Here is a 15,798-nt window from a genome sequence, read left to right as displayed (position 1 = left end):
CAGCCGGAAAAACCTTCGCGCTCTTTTTTGGAAAGGGTCCTTTCTCGTTCTAAAAGGGAGGGAAAAGGGACGCCGCCGTTTAAATATGTACTGCATGCATGTTCGGAGGGTGGGAAATAGGTGATTTTTAAATCTTATTGGTGAGGTTCGCCTAACACTCTAAGCCCCGAAACGAACGAGATATGTGTGTGTGTGTGTGTGTGTATCTATCTATCTATCTATCTATCTATCTATCTATCTATCTATCTATCTATCTATCTATCTATATCTATCTATCTATCTATCTATCTATCTATCTATCTATCTATCTATCTATCTATCTATCTATCTATCTATCTATCATCTATGTGTGTGTGTACCCTGCATATAGAGCGAGGTGACAATCAGGTCTATATGTGCGGCATGCAAAGGGATAGATCCAAGAAGGGAATTTAATTTACCAATGTCTAAAAGGTATTTCGAGGGTGCTCTCTGAGCATGCTTGTTTTCTTGCAGACGTTTCATTACTCAAACGAGATAAGATCATCAGTGATGTGGTTACCTTTAGTTTGCAAGAAAAAACGTCTGCAAGGAAAAAACAACGAAGCTCAGAAAGCCCCAAGGCACGTCAACACGGAGCTACAAATATTGCCCTTTAAAAGGTAAATTGTAAAACGCCCCAGAGACTGGCGACCTCCCCCGCTTCTTCTAAGGCTGCCAAGGCCACCTGGCCGGCCTTCGGGGCGGGCTTTGGAGGGGGGGTGGGCAGCAGTAAGCAGCACCCTCCCCGCCTCCGGTTCCGCTTCCCAGGCCGAGCTCCAGAGCGCCAGCTCCTCCTCCTCCTCCTCCTGTCCTTTCCACTGCCAGGCGGGTGGAAGGCGAGCGCCCCTTTGATCGCAGGTATATAGCGCTCGCTGCATGGAAAGCGAGCCCGTTCTGGAGAGGCAATGCAGCTGAGTCAGCCGAAGAGAAGCGCAGGGCTTTCGGTGGCAACTCCAGTGGAGAGAAGTAGCCGATTTCAGAGGACACCCCCCTGCGACACCCTCCGTCCCTCCCTCGGGGAGCTGCCCTCTTCGGTCTGCAGGGATCGGTCAGTGCGAAGTCTTGTTTTCTTTCTTTCCTGTTTTTAAATAATGCATCACTTGATCGTCTACTGGGAGATGTATTACCGGCTTTGCAATTGGAGAGATGGCGGTAGCAGCTGCCTGCAGATCTTTAAAACAGCCGAGCCTCTTCCCTGGATGAGCTGGCCCACAAGCCCGGGAAAAGATGCAGCTGCTTTAAAGAGCTGTCGAGTGATGCTAGGTTAGTGCCCTTGGCGTTGCCAAAGCGAATTTTTGGAATAGAACCCAAAGCATTCCCCAGCCCTGATTTAGGTATATACATACAATAACACATGAATTTACCATAAGCCTAAATATATATGCCTACATTTATTTCTATATATATCATCTATAACTATATATATAATTTATTGTTTGATTTGTATCCCACCTTTATTAATGTTAGAGTAACTCAAGGCTGTAAATATACTTGATACTCCTCTGAGAGAGAGATTGGCTCATTGTTACCCAGCTGGCTTTGTACCTAAAGGCAGGACGAGAAATCATAATCTTCTGTTTTCTAGTTTGGTGCCTTAAACCATTACAGGTAGTCCTCGACTTATAACAGTTCATTTAGTGACCGTTCAAAATTACAATGGTACTGAAAAAAGGGACATGATCTTTTTTCACACTTACAACCATTGCAGCATCCCCTGGTCACATGATCAAAGTTCATATGCTTTGCAACTGATTCATATTTATGACAGTTGCAGTGTCCCAGGGTCATGTGTTCCCTTTTTGCAACCTTCTAACAAGCCAAGTCAATGGAAAAGCCAGATTCACTTAACAACCATATTACTAACTTAACAACCGCAGTGATTCACTTAACAACTGTTGCAAGAAAGATCATGAAATGGAACAAAGTTCATTTAACAAATGTCTCATTTAGCAACAGAAATGTTGGGCTCAACTGTGCAAATTTCCTTTTCCCTATTAGAGTTTATACATATCAGATGACAAAACCTTTGAAAATTTTGGAGATGTGTAAAATGTCAAATTGATTAAATTCAAGAACTGAAATAAAGGACACAAACGAAAGTAATATATCCATTAAATATTAGTGTTACATTGTTACACCTTAAATAGCAAATTTCTCAATCCTGATGATCATCAGTTTTATATACTGCATGATAGATTTAGTAATACAAAGGTAAAACGTTTGAATAGATAGCTAATATTTAATTATGTTTCCTTTGTTAGCTGCTGAGTTTGGCAAAATTCACTCTATTGTTACATCCTCTAACCCCCACTCCTTTAACCTCAAACTAACCACTATTGACCTCACCCCATTCCTAAGGGGCATGCATAAGTGCACCATCGCGCCCACCGTCACTGTCCTATTGTGCCCATTTATTCATACCTATTTCCTGTATTCTTAGTCATGTTTGTACTTATATCTATTACCTTGTAAGCGATTGACAAATCAAAATAAATAAAATAAAATAAAAATAAAAAATTCTGATCCCTCCATACTGGTAAATGACTATTTTTGGTTAGGATGCCAAATTTTTCTAGAGGTGGAGGTGGAAGAGGGAGAGAGTAGAACTAAAGATACATGTTGTTTTGCATTGATACCTCACCATTAAAGTCATTAAAACTGTTTAATAACAATTTGTGTTACTGATTGCCATTAATTGTCTGCTGTCGTCTTGAAAGACCCTATTTTAGTTAGCTAGTGATGGGATTCTTGTCTTTAGTATTTATATATTAATGATTATTTGTATCATCATTACAATTATTGTAACTGTTCTTGTAGTTCTAGACTGCTTACAATAAATACAATATGGATTATATATATTTATTTATTTATTACCTATAGGCAATGTCAACGTACAGGTTCAAACACATATTACCAATAAAATTCTAAACAAACAATTTAAAATGAGAGTAGAGTAAAACACAATAGTTATAGCATAAAGTACAATAATTGAGTACATAAATATATAAAATAGAATAAAATGACATAAAATTATATTTCTTTATCACCCCTACAATCTACCCCAATCAGGCGCAATATGCCGATCTCAGTAGGACCAATCGCTTCTCAGCCTTTTGGTTAAGATCAAGTATAGTATCTATAAAAGATTCATAAATACAGCAGCCTGTTAAAAGCCATTACACATTATTAGTAATTTTTTAAAAAATTGCAATCCAAATTGTTGCTGCTGATGGACAAATCTTTACATCTGAATGGTCTCCTGGAAAGTTCCTTTTTTACAGAAAGACATCAGAGTACCAGCACATTTGACCTTGGGCCAGCTGTTCTAGAGAAAAGGGTCTGCTACTAAAAATATCTCAAGCCCCTTGTAAGTGGGTATGATCCTTTATCCCCTGGATAAAGGATAAGACTCTTTGTAGGGCAGGCAGAGTCTAAATGAAGATGATCCTAAAGGTAACATGTTCCCAAGCTGTATGGGGCTGACTAGATAATCCCACCACTTCATGTTGAGCTATAAACTTGCTGGCAAACATTGAAGATCCTACACTATCAACTCTGCTCTAAAACTGATTGGTACCAATCAGCAAGAAGGCTTTGCTATTCTCAGCTTTCTGGGTTATTTTCAAGGGCAGCCCCAAGTAGCTGATAGATGAGGCAAGAGTGTGACTCACTATTTTCAATGCCTTCTGAATCTTGCAGTTATTTTAAAATAAATCATTCTTCATATATATATAAGATTTTAAAATAATGCATTGGAACAAACTTTAGTCATCTGATAGTTAACTATAATGAGCCTGCATATCTTTATAGCAAGAGAGAGTGCTAGAACTGTGCAGGATTCAATAGAGTTTAAAGAAATATGAATGGGAAATAGTAGGATGCTGGAGCAGGAGAGTTTGATGCAATATGGCTTTATTTGGTCTGATGCTTTTATTGGAAGCTAACTTCTGGTGAAAATCACTGAAATTGTTGAGAGCTGAAATATAGTTCCTGAATCATTGTGCTTAGATCCTGACAAAAACTTGCACCGTACTTTATTTTTGCTAACATTTTATTTAAAAAGTTTGTATTTCTGTGACATTTCCACATGGTTTGGAAGAGAAATCCAATCCCAATAATTTATATATTGAAGTAACTTTTGGTTAAAAAACAAAAGACTTGAACAACTTAGTATATATTTAAATGAAATATGAAATGCAATATGACTCATTTACTTGCTGTCAAATTAACATTTTCATTTTCCTCCCTCTCCAAATCTAATTTAGAGATACTCATCTCAGCGCCTTGCATACTACAGGAAACTTCGTGATTTAGAGTCAACACAAAGCAAATAAAAAATATGAAAACAAATCCTGTCATCCAAGCTGCCATTGACCTCACAGCTGGGGCTGTAGGTAAGTCTTAGGAATTGCTGTTTACATAAATCCTGTTAAAAACTGATAGCAGCTGCTTTTATGCTAGTTAAACAAAGCTCTTCTCTGGAGGTGTAAGGCAATTCTGTTGACAGCAGTGTGGGTCCTAAAGGTGGCTTGTTTAGTGAAGGGCACTAACAGGGAATAATGTTTTGACCTTGCCGTAAATTATGAGCTTCCCATGAATTGCTTCCTTTCCTCTAATCCCTTCCTACGGAGGAAAAGTAAATGTGTAAGCACTTTTTTGTCTAATAATTTCCTAACTGCGGCTTTTAATTTGTTGAGACCTTATTTCATGCTTACACAAGCATTTCAAAATATGTCACAAGAAAAAGTTGAGCAATGATTGGAGAGACAAGATAATCTTTGTTTTGTTTTGCATTCTATAGTTAAGTTGTGTGCTGGTCAGTCAACTGCCTTTTATTGGTTTGCTTTTAGGAACACAGCCGTGTAGATGGCAGCTATTGGTATTTCTCTGTAGTCTCAGCTGTTACCCAGGTGAAAAGTGAAGACTGCCCATCAACCACAGACACAGAACAAGGCCTATCCTGATCTGGAGCATAGTGCTCTCCTTGGTGGGGGCTTTCTCCTTCCAAGGCCAAGCAGATGCTCACAGGAAGCCTATAAGCTAAAGACACAAGAGACACATAACACTTTAAAGTGAAAACCAGCTGTTTGTGTAAAATAGAGGGAAGTTTCAAATTGAGGCTCCTGTCCTTCTGACGAGACCTACAGAGAAAATACTGCTGATATCAGAAGCCCCCAAAATGGATTCTGATGTAGAATTGCTGCATTTTTCTCTGCTAGGTCTGATCTGGGTGTGTCAGCTAGGCCAGGGGTCCACAACCTCCCGGTCTGTGGACCAGCACTGGCCCATGGCATGCCATCAGCCAGGCCACACAGATAAGCAAAGGCCCATCTGCGGGATGCAAGTAGCATACGAAACCACGCCCCTTCCAGTCCGCTGAAAAACCTCCCTCCGCAGAATTGAACTCTAGTGCCCAAAAGGTTAGGGACTGTTGAGCTAGGCTATCAGTGGAGCTTAATAGCTTGCATACTGCTTGAGAAACTTTGGAAGTTGAAGTCCATGCATCTTAAAGTTGACAAAGTTACCAAATAGTACTCTATTGTATTTCTGGACAAGGATTTAGAAGTGGAATCTACAAAACCCAGTACAAGTATGAAAGAGAAATTTGCAGCCATCATTTAGTTGCTGTTGCTTGTTCTTTTGTTTAAGAAGAGGGTAAGAAAAGTAGAAATTACAAATGCCCACATGTGCAAGAGAGAGCCAAGTTTGTACCTTGCTTGCATTTCTTAAGTCAGCGTAGTTGTCACTACTATGGAAAGATAGGGTCTTTTTTATATCTGCATTCATTTTTTTAAAATGATTGTCAAGAGCACAAAATAATTTATTTCAGTTGTAAAATGTGTGTTCTTGAGGCTTTTTTTTTTTTATAGTTCAAAGCATTTCACTTAGAAAAGCCTCCAGATGGACATTTTTGATTCTTTGGTTTTGGAGGAGAATGATGGGAAGATAACGTTTTTGCTCCCGAGTGTTTCTTCTGTAGGTCCTTGGTGCTCTCTCAGCTTGATTGTTCTCGTGCAGATGTTTCATTTCTCAACTAGCTAACATCACTGTTTCTTTTGCTTAGGATAGCAGGATTTTATAGGAGAAACCACTCTTTTCATTTTCAGTGCCGCTCCTCAGTTTTTCCCAGCTTTTGTTTTTTAATCTTAGAAGTGCCCTTCTTCTAGATCTATAAATCACTCAGCACTTCCAAGTAAGGCGAATGTGAGCTTTCTTCTGTGGTTTCTTCAGAAGAAGAAAAATGTGGTGTTGGGATTCCTGCTATTATATGTTGTTAACATGTGGAAATCCCATAATTTGTTCAGGTAACTTAATATTAGAGCAAGCATCAGCAGTTGTTCTACTTTTTTATGATAGTACTGATACAGATTAGATTTAGATCATGATTCTTTTTCATCCTGAGTGAGGAATTGAACTTTGGTTTCCTAAATCTGAGTCATAGCCACAGAGGCCCTCTGTGCTACTTTTTAAAACTGTGATGTACTCCATATATTGCAACTCCCAGAATTTCCTACCAGCATGCCAAAAGCCGCGTTGGCTGAGAAATTTTAAACTTTTATTCTAAAATAGCTAGGCGACACCAGATTAGGGAAAGCTTGTAGTACATCAGAGTTCCCCAACCTTTCTGGCTTTGAAGACCGGTGGAGGCGGGAGAGGGGATAGTTCCGTGCAACTGTCTGGCAAGCATGCACACAGCTCCTTTTGTGTGAGTGGCAGGCGCCGGCGCCCACTGCTCGCCTAAATGGAGCATACCCATTCACCTACTTCCCACCACTTCTGCAGCCCAGGGGTTGGGGATCCCTGTACTATACTGATTCAACTTATGGTATATGTGGGTACTTTTCAGTGAGATTCACTGTCTGAGACTGATGAAAATGTCATTCAAGTCCTAACCAAGGACCTAAGAATTATTAAAATAGTATCTAAGAATATAGGCAGTTCCAACCAATTCCTAATTTTTTTAAAATTAGGTGTTCAGGTCTAATGAATTCAATATTTCCAGATAATGTTATGCTCCAAGGGCCCCAATCAAAATTGGTATAACAAAAGATTCCCCCCTGCATCATCATTCAACTCTGATCTACAAATTCTGATATTTCATAATTTTTTTCCAATTGTTTTTCCTCAATCCTAGCATAATCCAAAATAGCAACATAAATGAACCAGACTTTCTTCTTTTCAGTAAATATCAGGCAAGTTATTAAGAAGATGCTTGTCTGTTTGGTTCTTAAAGTCCCATAAGATGTTAACCCCCTCATTTTCCGAAACCTTGATGATCCCAGGGGCTTTTATTACATTCAAATCTAAACCTCTGGTAATGTTTCCAATGAATATTTCTGGCAGTTTGTGAATGTTTGCTGCAGCCACTAATCAAGTGGTCAAGTGTGTCATCCTTTTTACTACAAAGGCAATATTTGCTGTTGTTTGTTACATGTTAAATATTTGCCTCCATGCAACTACGGGTAGTTGGCAAAGTTTATTCTTGAGCTACAAAAATAAAGCCTTCAGTTTCTTTCATTAACACTCCTGAACTTAACCAACTCCATGTAGGTTTTTTTTTATCAGCTTTTCCTTCTATATCTTTCATGCATTGATTTGTTCTTCCAATTAACTGTCAGTTTTCAGTTGTTTCTTCTATACTCAGCCTTCAGCTGTGCTGCTTTCAAGAGCTTTCCCTGATTGGGTACCTTCAGCAAGGATTCCTGGCTTTTCTTAATGTAGTCATTCAAGCCATGCTTTTCTTTCTCCACAGTTTGTTTCACCTTCCTCTAGCTTCTTCAACTCTTGGCAAATAGAGCCGATCATGATGTGTTATCATTAGTTTTTGGGTACAAAGCGAGGTCAGTTGTCATTAGTTTTCTTGTCTTCCAAGCCAAGTCAACAGTATTATTATTATTTCATCTCACCTTTTGTGCCATTCAAGATAGCATACATAATGCTTTCACTTTCAATTTTCCCCACAACTACCACTCTGTGAGATGGGTTTTAATAAGTCCCTTATTTGAAAAAAAAAACAAAAACAATCGGGATAGTATGATTTTAATACTTCAGCTCCATCCAGAACCCTACCTTGAATTAAGGGATTATAGGTTCATAAAAAGGGAGAGCATGATTTTAATACATATTATTTATTTTGAAAGAGGGAAGGAGTGACTGAAATGAAAAATAACCCAAATCTCAGAAAATATATTCTTGCCTTCAGATTCATAAGACCTGGCTTTTAGTTTTGAATATTTTTTAAGATGAGGGAGGTTTGGCACCATATGAAATTGCCAGATAGTGCCCTGTGTGAAAAAGTTGATAACTCCTAGAGCAAAGCAAATATTCTGGTTATCCCTAGCATCAAGCTTAAAATATTATAAATTTATAACTAATATATATATAAACACACACACACACACATATTAATATGTGCCTTTTTTGTCAAGGATAGTTTTCTTTCTCCAGTTTACCTCCTTTTGCTTGAGAATGTTATGTAATAGCCAAAATGCAAAACCAAAACCAGCCACCTAGCAACTCCCATTTCTGATGTTTTTACTTTCCTTTCTCATGCAGGAGGTACTGCCTGCGTGATAACCGGTCAGCCATTTGACACCGCAAAGGTGAAAATGCAGACATTCCCCACCATGTACCAAGGGCTTGTGGACTGTTTTGTGAAGACCTACAAGCAAGCAGGGTTCCGTGGCTTCTACAAGGGGACCACCCCTGCACTTGTGGCAAACATTGCTGAAAATGCCGTGCTCTTTATGTGTTATGGCTTTTGCCAAAATATCGTGAGGAAAATTGCTGGCCTAGATAGGAAAGCAAAGCTGAGGTTAGTGTGTGATTCCCTCAACCACTCTGCAACTAATAGAAGCTATAAAAAAAATTTTTTTTTTTAAAGTATCATAGTTCAGAAGTAGAAGTGGAGTTCTCACACCCAGAAAATGAGAATCCTATTGAGATAGAAACTCTGTTCCTTGACTCTGATGTTTTTCTTTTAATTATAGCTTGATTTTTTCTCTCTCTGCATTTCTGGTACTTAGGAAATATGGCAATAGTTTAAAACATAAATATCTATGGATAAAATCCTTTAAGTTTTGATTAATTGAGCCATAAGCTTTCTCCACTTAATCAGGTTATGGGTCAGACAGTGTTCCAGGCAAGCCAGCCTACTACTACGGCTTTCTCAGTGAAATTGTTTAAAAGAGGAGTCTGCAAGAAGAAAATCTGAAAACCTTTTCCTTGCCACCTTATTCCTGAAAGAGTGGCAACAAAACTTGCTGTTTGTAACATGGCACTTCCTTTCTGTCCTTACTTTACCTTAAACCAAGAATGGGAAGCTCACAGGCTCCATGTGGTCGTTCAGCTGCCCCAGATTGAGCCACTGAAATTCATTGGCAGAATGTCTGATGTAGGTGGCATTTCTTTTTGAACTATATGGGTGGGAATACAGGCAGGAGGCTTTTCAGAGGCCTAAAAACAGGACTGCAGTCCAGGTGCTGAGGACAATCATCAGAAACTCAGTCATACCATTTCATCCTATTTGGGGGATTTCTTAAATAAGAATGGGGGGGGGGAATAAAAGTGACTTGCTCCCATTCCCTCTGTACATCCCACCAGTACCTTGAAAAGCAGATGGAACATACTGAATTCTTTCCCCTTCTGTTGATGTCACTATGTCATGGGATGGCTTCCTGTTGACTCTCCAAAAAAAATCAGGAGTTGAGGTCCCCAATCTAAAGAAGTTGCTCACCTCTGTTTTAGATCATAGTTTGCTGAAGGAATTCTAAATAACTGAGTTCCTATAACATGATAAATGATAATGTATGGTTTGCAAATCATAGTGGCTAGATTCATAGGATAATTGGACCAAAAATCAAATCATATCATAGCTTTGCATAGTATATAAACCACATGCATCCACTCTCTTCCACCTATCCACATACTGATTTATTTGCAGATCAGGTATTTGTACTCCTTGCTAATAGGATTTCTATAGCAAAGGATGAAATGCTCCTTTGAACATTCCAATGAAAATCCAGTTAACAGTATCTTCTCCCTCAGATTGATAGATACCAGGTCAACAACAGGCATGTAATATATTTTTTCCATATTCCATGTCCTAAATCCTTGAGTTATATCTGGAATTTACCTGTTTGCGATTGTTAGTCAACTGCCAGAATCATGTGAGGCTTCAGTAGATTGCCGCATGAATCTGCTAATCTGACCTGTGACCTTTGACAAATACTTGACCTACTTTCAGAGTTGCATGATTGGAGAATTGTTTGTTCTTAGGATCAATTAATGTTTTCTAAATGTTAACTGCTGACAATATGAACTGCAAAAAAATCCCAAGACAAAATTAAAATGAACAAAAGTAAAATATATAATATTAGTTTAGCTTCTTTTAAAGCCAAATAGATTGCAAAGCATCTATAAGCTTGGTGTGAAAGTTGATGAACCAAGAAAGAGTATTTACATCCCCTTAATGCCTATGAGTTGGGTTAAGTTAAAGGATTCTTGAAGATGGATGCAGGACATTTGAAACTTTTGAAAAGATAGAACACTCAGGACAATGGATAGGCCTGGAAAACAAATGATAAAAATCATCATGAGGGAATGATTCTGGAGCTTTGAAAACATTTGGAGGACTGCCCCATTTAAATCATGTAGGCATCCAAGAGTGGGCAAAGCAAAAATAGAAATACTGTGGAAATGTGCTGGGTCACTGAGCAAGAAAGGATGGTGACTGGGAAAAAATGGATGTAAAACTCTATCACATCCCCAACTTCTTTCTTTCCTCTAATTTCATTACTGAAAGTGTTTATCACTGTGACCAGTTGCCCATTGAAAACAACAAAGAGGTTATGCTTATTTTTTTTCAGTAATGTTGAAGCTTCTAGATACATTTTGGTAGGGAGTAAGATACTTGGAACTGTTGTAGAACACTCTTTTCCTTTAATGTTTGGTACAAAAAGAGTCTTATCTACTAATGATAATCATACAGCATCCTGTTTTTCAGCAGGGAATTTAAAAGATGCTTCATTAAATCCAGTGTTGAAAGCATGATCATGGTGATATGATTTTATCTCACTAATTATATATATATATATATAATTCAAGACAGCAAGCATATCTAATACTCCTGTCTTCTATTTTCCCCACAACCACCACCTATGGTTGTTTCATCAGGTGGGATGCTATAAAAGGCTCCTTTGCTATCTCTTTTTATAATTATTTGCAGCACCAACTGGGTAAAGGCATGCTAGCTTTGAGCTGCATGTGATTTCCATGTACTAGAAACACGTCATTTTTTATTTTTTTTGCAGCGACCTTCAAAATGCAGTGGCTGGCTCCTTTGCTTCTGCCTTTGCCACTTTGGCCCTCTGCCCTACAGAGCTTGTGAAGTGCCGTCTGCAGGCCATGCACGAAATGAAATTATCTGGGCAGATAGTGCAACAGCACAAGTAAGTAATTAGTTAGCCTCAACCCTGCCTGCCTTTTCCAGGTTTGGAAATGGTTTGACACTTTGAATTAGTTTATTTCTCTGCACTTACATGTTTGTATATTATTTTTTAATTATGTTTCCCATATTTTATTTTATTACATTTTGATTGATTTAAATTCATTAAGAATTTTTTTCACAGAGTAAAAGATAAATGGGAGGAAAAAAGGAGGAAAAAAAAACTAAAATTAGGAAATAGAATCACTTTCCATCTTTTTTTCAGTTCAACTTACAATCGTATAGTCCCTTCTCTCATCATTAGCTGGCAACCTATGCTTGTAGCAATATTCTTTTTCTTCTCCTAGTACAGTTTGGTCAGTAATAAAAAGTGTACTGCAAAAGGACGGCCCCCTTGGCTTCTACCGTGGTTGGTTCAGCACTTTGCTACGTGAAATTCCAGGCTACTTTTTATTCTTTGGAGTCTATGAATTGAGCCGGACCTTTTTGGCATTTGGAAAACCAAAAGAAGAATTAGGTATGTTTGAGCTTGCTAACAATATGTCTTCTTGTCTTGAGATAAATACAGCTTCTTTTAGTCCCACCCCTGCTGATTTTTAAGCTCAAAGGATGTCTGTATAATAAAAACAATCCTGTTGCCTGTTCAAAATCTTCTCATATAAACACAGTAGCTTTAAATTATTTATTTAGTGTATGACATACATGGACTAGAAGCCTTAAAGATTACTGGTTAAAGAAAAAGAAGCCCAACCCAAATTAGGTGGAGAAGAACCAGTGCCCATTCCTTCCTTCAGTTCTTGACCTGCACAAGGAAGGGGGAAAAAAACCTAACAGCAGCCAAGTCAGAGATTTAGAGAATTGGACAATTCAGTAGCCAACACACATCGTTCAAGTGATTCCCATAACTCACCAATACACTGACCCTTAAAACAAGCATGCTTACCTGTTCTAATAGGATATGGGAACTATCTTTTTTTAATGAAATTGCGAGTTGGTGGGGAAATCACTTGGCTTTTTTGCTATCATACTACAATATATTAAGCTCCTGCTGCTTGTTTTTATAGGTCCGGTTGCACTGATGCTCAGTGGTGGCTTCGGTGGCATGTGTCTCTGGATTGCTGTTTACCCAGTGGACTGCATCAAATCTAGGATCCAAGTTCTTTCCATGGCAGGAAAACAAACGGGCTTTATGAGAACTTTTGCAAGTGTTGTCAAGAATGAAGGTTAGAATATGGAAGAGGCTAACGGGGCCATGGGTGAGGGTATCTCTTAACTTCTGCACCGCCACAGCTGGGATCAGCTATCCCCTACAGAATTGTTTTTATGCCTGCAGGTGAGACTAAATCACAAACAATAACCCACATTTGAACTTGGTATAATATGTAAACCCAGTTCTTTTCTGTCACCACCACCTCCTTTTTTAACATACGGCAGACTTTCTTGATTGGTTCCCTTTAAGTTTGGGCTGCAGCTCACATCATCCCAGGAATGTTCCATATCACAGCAAAATACTCCAAAACCAAATTGTATTATGACTTGTTTTAGGCTTTAGACAAGTGAAGGACAAATAATGTGTTATGTCATTTGAATCAAATATGACTACATAACTACATCATTTGTATTATATCTACATGCCATTTTGATGTTACTATACTTTTTATAAACTGTACACTCATTTCATTTATTGTTGATTCCTTCACTTGCACTTGCAGCCTTCCGGTCTAATTTTTGGTAAGAAACTTAGGTTTCATAACCTGTGAATCCATGATGAGTTTAATCACTCTTAAGATATAATTAATCTATGACAGTGGTTTTCAACCTGTGGTCCATTATCATAACAGGGGGTCCACAAAGGCTTGAAGAACTGTTATGATTTAAATCTTAAATCTTGGGGGTCCATGACTATGGTCCATGGCACAAAAGGTGAAAGAAAAGGTTGCGAACCACAGACCTATGATAGTCATGGTCCAGATAAAATTTTAGATTTATTTTTTCTTTCAAATTCACTATCTCCAAATCAACCGCAGGATAATTTATATATAGTTTTATTATTACTAGAATCCAGTCATTTCAGTCTTACAATTTCATCTTTAATTTTTTGAATAGATTATATTGCTTAACATATTTCTGGACCTTATCAACTACTCACTAAAGCAGTGGTGGGATTCAATTTTTTTTTACTATCTTTTCTGTAGGCGTAGTTTGGTGGGCATGGCAAAAGGATACTGTAAAATCTCCAGTCAGAGGTGGTATTTGTCGGTTCTCCGAACTACTCAAAACTTCCGCTATTGGTTCTCCAGAACTGGTCAGAACCTGCTGAATATCACCTCTGCATTAAAGTAAGATAAATAATAAATGGAGATAAAGATAAGTCATCTGATCAAGCCAAAAATATTTAACCATTTCTTCTGAATTTGTAGGTAAGCTGAAATTCCTAAAAGTTTATCTTTTGTTGGATTTCCTTGTTCAGTTTTAAATCAGTACAACATAGTCTGAGTTTTAAAAAGTGATGGAAGTGAAATTCTAAGGTAGTTTTTCTAATGCTTATGTCTTGCTCCTAGGCGTGTTTGCCTTGTACTCTGGACTGAAACCTACTATGATCCGTGCATTCCCAGCCAATGGTGCCCTGTTCCTTGCCTATGAACACAGCCGTAAACTGATGATGAACCAATTTGATAGCTAGAACTTTTATCACAGACTGATATCATTAGACTATGTGTAGTCACCACAGTAATTGTCCAACTGTGAGTGACAGATTTTAAAATGTGAAATGGGAGTAAAATGACTACATTTTTTAAAAAACACGATTTCAGTAAAAATGCTGTATTTTCTAAACGTGTGCTTTGTGGATTTACATATCTAGATCAGCACTGATACTACATGATCTTATAAGGGATTTCAATTACTAACTTCTATATAAATTTTAGTCATGGGGTTTTAAAAAAGAATATGCTGCAATAGCAGTTAACTATTAGCTTGCAACATAGTGACAGCACTATAAAAGTAACTTAATATGCTGGGAAGCTGAGCAGGAGGTATATTGCAGAGTAGTTTTTATAATGTCCCACATTTGTTAATTTGTATACAATTCTACTTACTGGTTACTTGATTCTCACACACCAGAGAACATTGGAAAGCACATTACACATAAATAGACTTAAAAAAAATCACTTGTAATCTGGTACCCAATATTTCTTTATAATGTTCCCTGTTGCCAGAATACAGTGCCTTTGTTCTGAAACTGTTGATTACAGAAGTTAGGCTTTTTTTCATTCTTTAATGACATATACCGGTAATCTACACAAGTCTAAGCATTTATTTTAAAAGTAAAAGGTATTAATATCATCTGCTGTCTTTGGCCATAATCACGTTATATTTCTTAGTTGTAGCATATTATTATTAGTGATGTGGACAACAATTGGCTCATCTAACAATGCTTTGGAATGGAGTATAGTCTGCATTTAGCTCACTGACACTGCATCTGGATTCAACCTACAGAACAAGCATTCAGCTGAAACTCAATGCATTTCACAATATCCTTCACAAATAGGCATGTTACAGAGTAATTTTAGATGTACTAAATATTTTGGAATACAGTAGTAGCAAATTCTGCATTACATACTAATTATGGAAATTCAAAGTAGTATTAATAACTTATTAAAAAACTAGATCTATGATTTTCAAAATTGGCAGCTTTAAGATGTGCAGACTACTACTCCCAGAATTCCCCAGCCAGAATACTAGCTGGAGAACTCTAGGAGCTGAAGTTCATACCTCTTAAAAGTTGACAAGTATGCAATACACTGCAATAGACTATATAACTGAATGCCTAATGTTGCTTGACAGGTTTGCAAACAGATGATCAGAAGATTTCAGAATAAAAATACACCATATTGTTTTTGTGGATATTATTTGTTAAACCTGTTCTTACATATTACACAAAATCATTACCATACTATACAATTTCCTGATGCTGATATACCATTTGAACTATGCTTCCAACTGCCAATTTTAATCAAAAATTATATTTCATGTTATGTATTCCAATGTTGGGCATCATAGTTTAAATGAAAACATAAAATTATATAAATCATACATTAAATCTAGGAGAAGCATAGGGAGAAAGCATTTCATTCCTTCATGATATTGTGCAGCAAACTTGAAGGAATTATATATATGAAATGACAAACCATCAATGTGGAACTAATATAAAGCTGCTGAGCAAATATTCATGAACCAATATTACACTTTAACTAGATCAAAAGGTAGAATTTCTTGCTTGCCAAAGAAAACATGAAAGGTTATTTATAAGGAAAAATTTGGGGAGTTAA

General features: G+C 37.5%; 1 protein-coding gene across 2 annotated transcripts; it reads left to right on the top strand.

The window, feature by feature from the left end:
- The first annotated feature begins 527 nt into the window (after nt 1–527).
- On the top strand, nt 528–14,302 carry SLC25A15 (solute carrier family 25 member 15). 2 transcript variants are annotated; one of them, XM_026668592.2, is made up of 7 exons: nt 528–1,069; nt 4,287–4,415; nt 8,578–8,836; nt 11,334–11,471; nt 11,815–11,984; nt 12,532–12,690; nt 14,029–14,302. In XM_026668592.2, the coding sequence occupies exons 2-7, from the start codon at nt 4,361–4,363 to the stop codon at nt 14,148–14,150; spliced, it is 903 nt and encodes a 300-aa protein (XP_026524377.1). In that variant the 5' UTR covers nt 528–1,069; nt 4,287–4,360; the 3' UTR covers nt 14,151–14,302. The 2 variants fall into 2 exon arrangements, 1 of the variants encoding a protein (XP_026524377.1); XR_015746025.1 differs by having other exon boundaries at nt 766–1,069; nt 12,532–12,800.
- The last annotated feature ends 1,496 nt before the right edge of the window (nt 14,303–15,798 follow it).

This window comes from Notechis scutatus, chromosome 1 (assembly GCF_049901735.1).
Source record: "Notechis scutatus isolate UNSWTSFEM ecotype Mainland chromosome 1, rNotScu1.2, whole genome shotgun sequence".
NCBI classification, from domain to species: Eukaryota; Metazoa; Chordata; class Lepidosauria; order Squamata; family Elapidae; genus Notechis; species Notechis scutatus.
Note: the sequence above shows the minus strand (reverse complement) of the source record. Positions and strands in the feature narration are given on the sequence as shown.

What these genes read in the sequence shown, in the direction of transcription:
- SLC25A15 (XM_026668592.2), top strand. Translation starts at nt 4,361, where the DNA reads ATGAAAACAAATCCTGTCATCCAAGCTGCCATTGACCTCACAGCTGGG. An exon ending in CCTCACAGCTGGGGCTGTAG is followed by an intron (nt 4,416 to 8,577) that starts GTAAGTCTTAGG and finishes TTTCTCATGCAG; the next exon opens with GAGGTACTGCCTGCGTGATA. An exon ending in AAGTGTTGTCAAGAATGAAG is followed by an intron (nt 12,691 to 14,028) that starts GTTAGAATATGG and finishes TCTTGCTCCTAG; the next exon opens with GCGTGTTTGCCTTGTACTCT.